The sequence below is a fragment of the Etheostoma spectabile genome, chromosome 14 (assembly GCF_008692095.1).
Source record: "Etheostoma spectabile isolate EspeVRDwgs_2016 chromosome 14, UIUC_Espe_1.0, whole genome shotgun sequence".
Lineage (NCBI taxonomy): Eukaryota > Metazoa > Chordata > Actinopteri > Perciformes > Percidae > Etheostoma > Etheostoma spectabile.
In genome coordinates, this window is record NC_045746.1 from 3,958,290 (window position 1) to 3,962,132 (window position 3,843).

Below are 3,843 nucleotides of genomic sequence, written 5' to 3' on the forward strand. Positions count from 1 at the left end.
ACGTCTATATTTTGTTGGGAATGTGTGACAGCGATGTTTGGATATACCATTCCATGTCTTTCTTCTTTTATTTGTAATTTAAGATATCTGAGAATAAATCTACAAAAAACTGTCAGTCTTGTCTTTATTACCACGAGTCATATTGATGCGTACATCGTAAAACGACCAAAACTGGGTCTGTATTGTACAATTTGTTGAATTAATGGAAAAGGATCAAAAGTAGTAGAACATCCTGAACATGAACTATCATTGTATGTTTAAGTGATTTATTGAGGTCCATGTTTTAAAGTTTGGAAATTACACACACAATTCTGAAATAATGAATCATAGAGCACTGATAACACAATTGGGTCGTATCAGTCGGACAGTCATATTTTCCAGCCAACGAACGCGCATGTAGATAACGCTGATGGTTTCGAAAAATGATGCAACCCTGCCATTAACACGGAATGAGTGAAGTGTCGAAGATGAAGAAATGTTTCTTATCTAAACAGAGGCATGTGTACAGAATATTCCTTCCAGTCACTTATTGCTCATGCACATTCAAAACACAGCTTATTACATTGTAATTAAATCAACAGCAAATTCAGTTTAATAACAAGTGTAAATAAATAATACTGTCACTGTTAGTATAAAATTCTTAAAAAGATGTGATAAAAGTATTACTCAAAAATGGTATCTTATAAAAACTAAAGCTGTCCTAACAATGCTTAAGTAATACATTTGGAATCTAGAAATTAACACAAAAATTCATAAATAAAAAATGCCTTTTTTAGAGCAAGAAACCCACAATCATGGATTTCTTATGATTAATAAATAACACTTTTCGCAAAGTATAAATAGGTTAAATAAAATGTTAAATAGTGGGCGACTCAAGCCCCGATGCCCTGTAAGCTTTACACAGAGATCGCATCTGTACATACATTTGGTACACTCAGAGCATTTCCCCCATAAAAACAAAAATAAACCCTCTTGAAAACAGTAGCAGAGTTACCCACACGCACTTTCCCTGAGGTATTCCTTCATAACTCATTTTTGAATACTCATGTTTCCCACATTTAAAGTGATGGGTGTCACAGTCCTGAAGGCCAAACGTCTGTTCTCCTTTTTAGTAATCGCTCTTTTGCCATCTATGAGGAAGTAGTGGAGCTGGCGCAGGATGTTGTGTGCAGTCATCTTTCTGTGGAAATGGTCGGGGTTGTCGAGGTCCCTGAGCAGCCGCGCCTCCTGGCTGCTGCTCAGCGCTGGGACCTGGTCACGGTTTCTCATCTGTGGGGCGGAAGTAACAATGGTAGAACCTGACTAAGCAGTGCTGTTTCCGAATAATAATAATCATAGGATGTAATCCAGTCCATTACAAATTAATTTACAACAAGACAATCAAAAGTGGACACATTTGACATGTGTGCAAACAAAATTAAAAGCAGGACAAATACCTTTTTAATAAATGAGCTATAAGCAGTGGTGGAATGTAAGTTGTTTCACTCAATTACTAAGCTTAGGGTTTGAAGTACTTCACCTTTTATGTTTTCTTTCTTTCACTCAACTACATTTATTTACCAGCTGTACTTACTTTGCAGATGTCGTTATTATGTGAGATTAGCTGCAGATATACAAAAATGCACACTAACGCACCCATGAGCGAACAAAGGATCTCTTTCCAGTCTTACGTCTGGGAAAGATAATAATCCAATAATTTAATATAGAATAAATTAGCACTGACAAGGGGCATTCTGCTCAATAAGTAATACTTTTTGCTTATGCACACATTTTGAATTCAGGATTTGGAGTATTGTTTTTACATGAGGATCTAAAAAACACTTCTTCCACCACTAGCTATAACAAAGTTAAAAAGCAAAGACAATGGCAGGGCTGATACAAAAGCCTCCATAATGCATGAACACAGCTCCAAATGGCAATATGAAAGACAATATGCAGAATCTCAGACCCACCTTTCCTTTGATCAGGTTGATCAGGAGGCCGCTGTAGTATCTGACCTCTGAGCAGATGGAGTTGCCGGGGTTCTCCTTCTCCACAAACTTGAGAAGAACTGTGTAAACAAGCAGGCCGTGAACCATCCTGTGGAGACAAGCCTCCTGGAAACGGAAGAAGATCACTGTCAGAGAAGAGCTTAACCCCATCACTTAGTTCCTTGCATCAGTAACAGGATAACAAGGGAGGAGACACAATACCTTGCTGAAGTTAAAGTGAGGGCAGAGTGCTGGATGTGAGGGGAATTTGTAGTGCTCCAGAAAAATATATTTCACCTCGTCCTTTTTGAATTCATTTTCAAACTGGTAGAGGGAAAAATGATAGAAAGAAAATGTTCAGGAGTGCAGCAGTCAGCCCACTCAAACTTTAAAAATGACTCTGTAAAACTTGATGAGAAGGAACATCAACTCATGTAAGCAACAGCAAAAATACCATAGATCTGTGAAATTCCTGCAAGATAATAATAATAATAATAATAATAATACATTTTATTTAAAGACGCCTTTCTTGGCACTCAAGGACGCCGCACAGGGAATTCATAAATTAAGAACAGCAAAACAAATACTATACAACAGCAAAACAAATACTATACAACAGCAAAACAAATACTATACAACAGCAAAACAAATACTATACAACAGCAAAACAAAACCAATACTATACAACAACAAAACAAAACCAATACTATACAACAACAAAACAAAACCAACACTATACAACAGCAAAACCAATACTATACAACAGCAAAACAAATACAGCAAAGCAACAGAAAAGGCAGAGCAATAGACATTTAAGATAAAGCGCCTACCTCCTCCTTGTGGCGTTTGGTTGCGCCGAGGATCGAGTCCCAGACCGGGGAGTTGCTCACTAGGTCAGGAGAGACCTCCTCTTCCTCACCTGAGGGGTCACCTGCCGGGTTGTCGGTGGGCGCGTCTTCAACTGGAGCACCGGGAGCGCAGAGCAGCAGAGCGCACAGCATCACTGCGGAGAGCAAGAACGCGTCTGTGCGGAGAGGTAAGGCGTGAACGACTGGATGAATGGAAAGAAGAAAGAAGCGCAATGAACGTGCGCGCCACAGGATGCAAAATCACTTACTCAGTGAAGAGGGCATGTCGCGCTGCTGGGAAGCACTTGTTGAGTTTCCACTGATGCTGAGGGCTGCCAGGGCCAGAAGGAGTTGCCTTGGGTTTGCGATGGGCTGTCATTTTATATTCTTCAGACTCTAGGAATTTCCCAATACCTTCTTGCTACAGGCGCACACAATTATTAGTTGGCGTCAAGCATCCGGTCCGGCATGTGCTGGTGGTTGTCGTGATTTTGCGAGTGTTCGCACTTTAATGTACAGTTTACAGGCAGCTGTACAACGAAAGTGCTTTATAGTCATTTAAATACCTGACATTAATAACCATGTGTCCCTCTCACCACACACACACCCCACACACACACACACACACGAACACACACACACACACACACACACACACACACACACACACACATAGGCCTACAACATTTTGTAAAAAATAAATTCCTATGATATTTTCAGCCAGATCATTTAAAGGGAAAATCCACTCTAAACCATACATTTGCATATCAGTATTCCAAAAAACTAAAATCAGCATCGGTGAGGAGAAGTCAAATTTCCGGTGGATTTTTAATTTCAAGCCCACTCTGAGGAATTAGCTGCCGATCCCAATCAACTCTCTGGAGATTAGATTAGATTAGATTAGAATATACTTTATTCATCACACAGCGGGGAAATTTTCTTTTCAGCAGCATTTTCTACAATAAGAGCAAAAACAAACAAATACACAAGTAAACACTCAACAAGCAAACAGCAGACAGTGAGCA

The 3,843-nt window shown here is 39.5% G+C and overlaps 2 protein-coding genes across 2 annotated transcripts in view; one reads left to right on the top strand and one right to left on the bottom strand.

Moving 5' to 3' along the window:
- The window catches only part of hycc1 (hyccin PI4KA lipid kinase complex subunit 1), a 24,297-nt gene extending 23,958 nt beyond the window's left edge, over positions 1-339 (top strand). The window contains exon 13 of the mRNA XM_032535130.1: positions 3-339. Coding sequence (XP_032391021.1) covers positions 3-198 — 196 coding nt within the window. The 3' untranslated portion in view covers positions 199-339. The remainder of the gene's footprint in view (positions 1-2) is intronic.
- Positions 340-921: 582 nt separating this feature from the next.
- Positions 922-3,295, bottom strand: il6 (interleukin 6 (interferon, beta 2)). Its single transcript, XM_032535630.1, has 5 exons — positions 3,088-3,295; positions 2,801-2,994; positions 2,193-2,294; positions 1,953-2,096; positions 922-1,269 (listed from the first exon to the last, which is right to left on the bottom strand). The coding sequence occupies exons 1-5, from the start codon at positions 3,101-3,103 to the stop codon at positions 1,030-1,032; spliced, it is 696 nt and encodes a 231-aa protein (XP_032391521.1). The 5' UTR covers positions 3,104-3,295; the 3' UTR covers positions 922-1,029.
- Between the last annotated feature and the right edge of the window lie 548 nt (positions 3,296-3,843).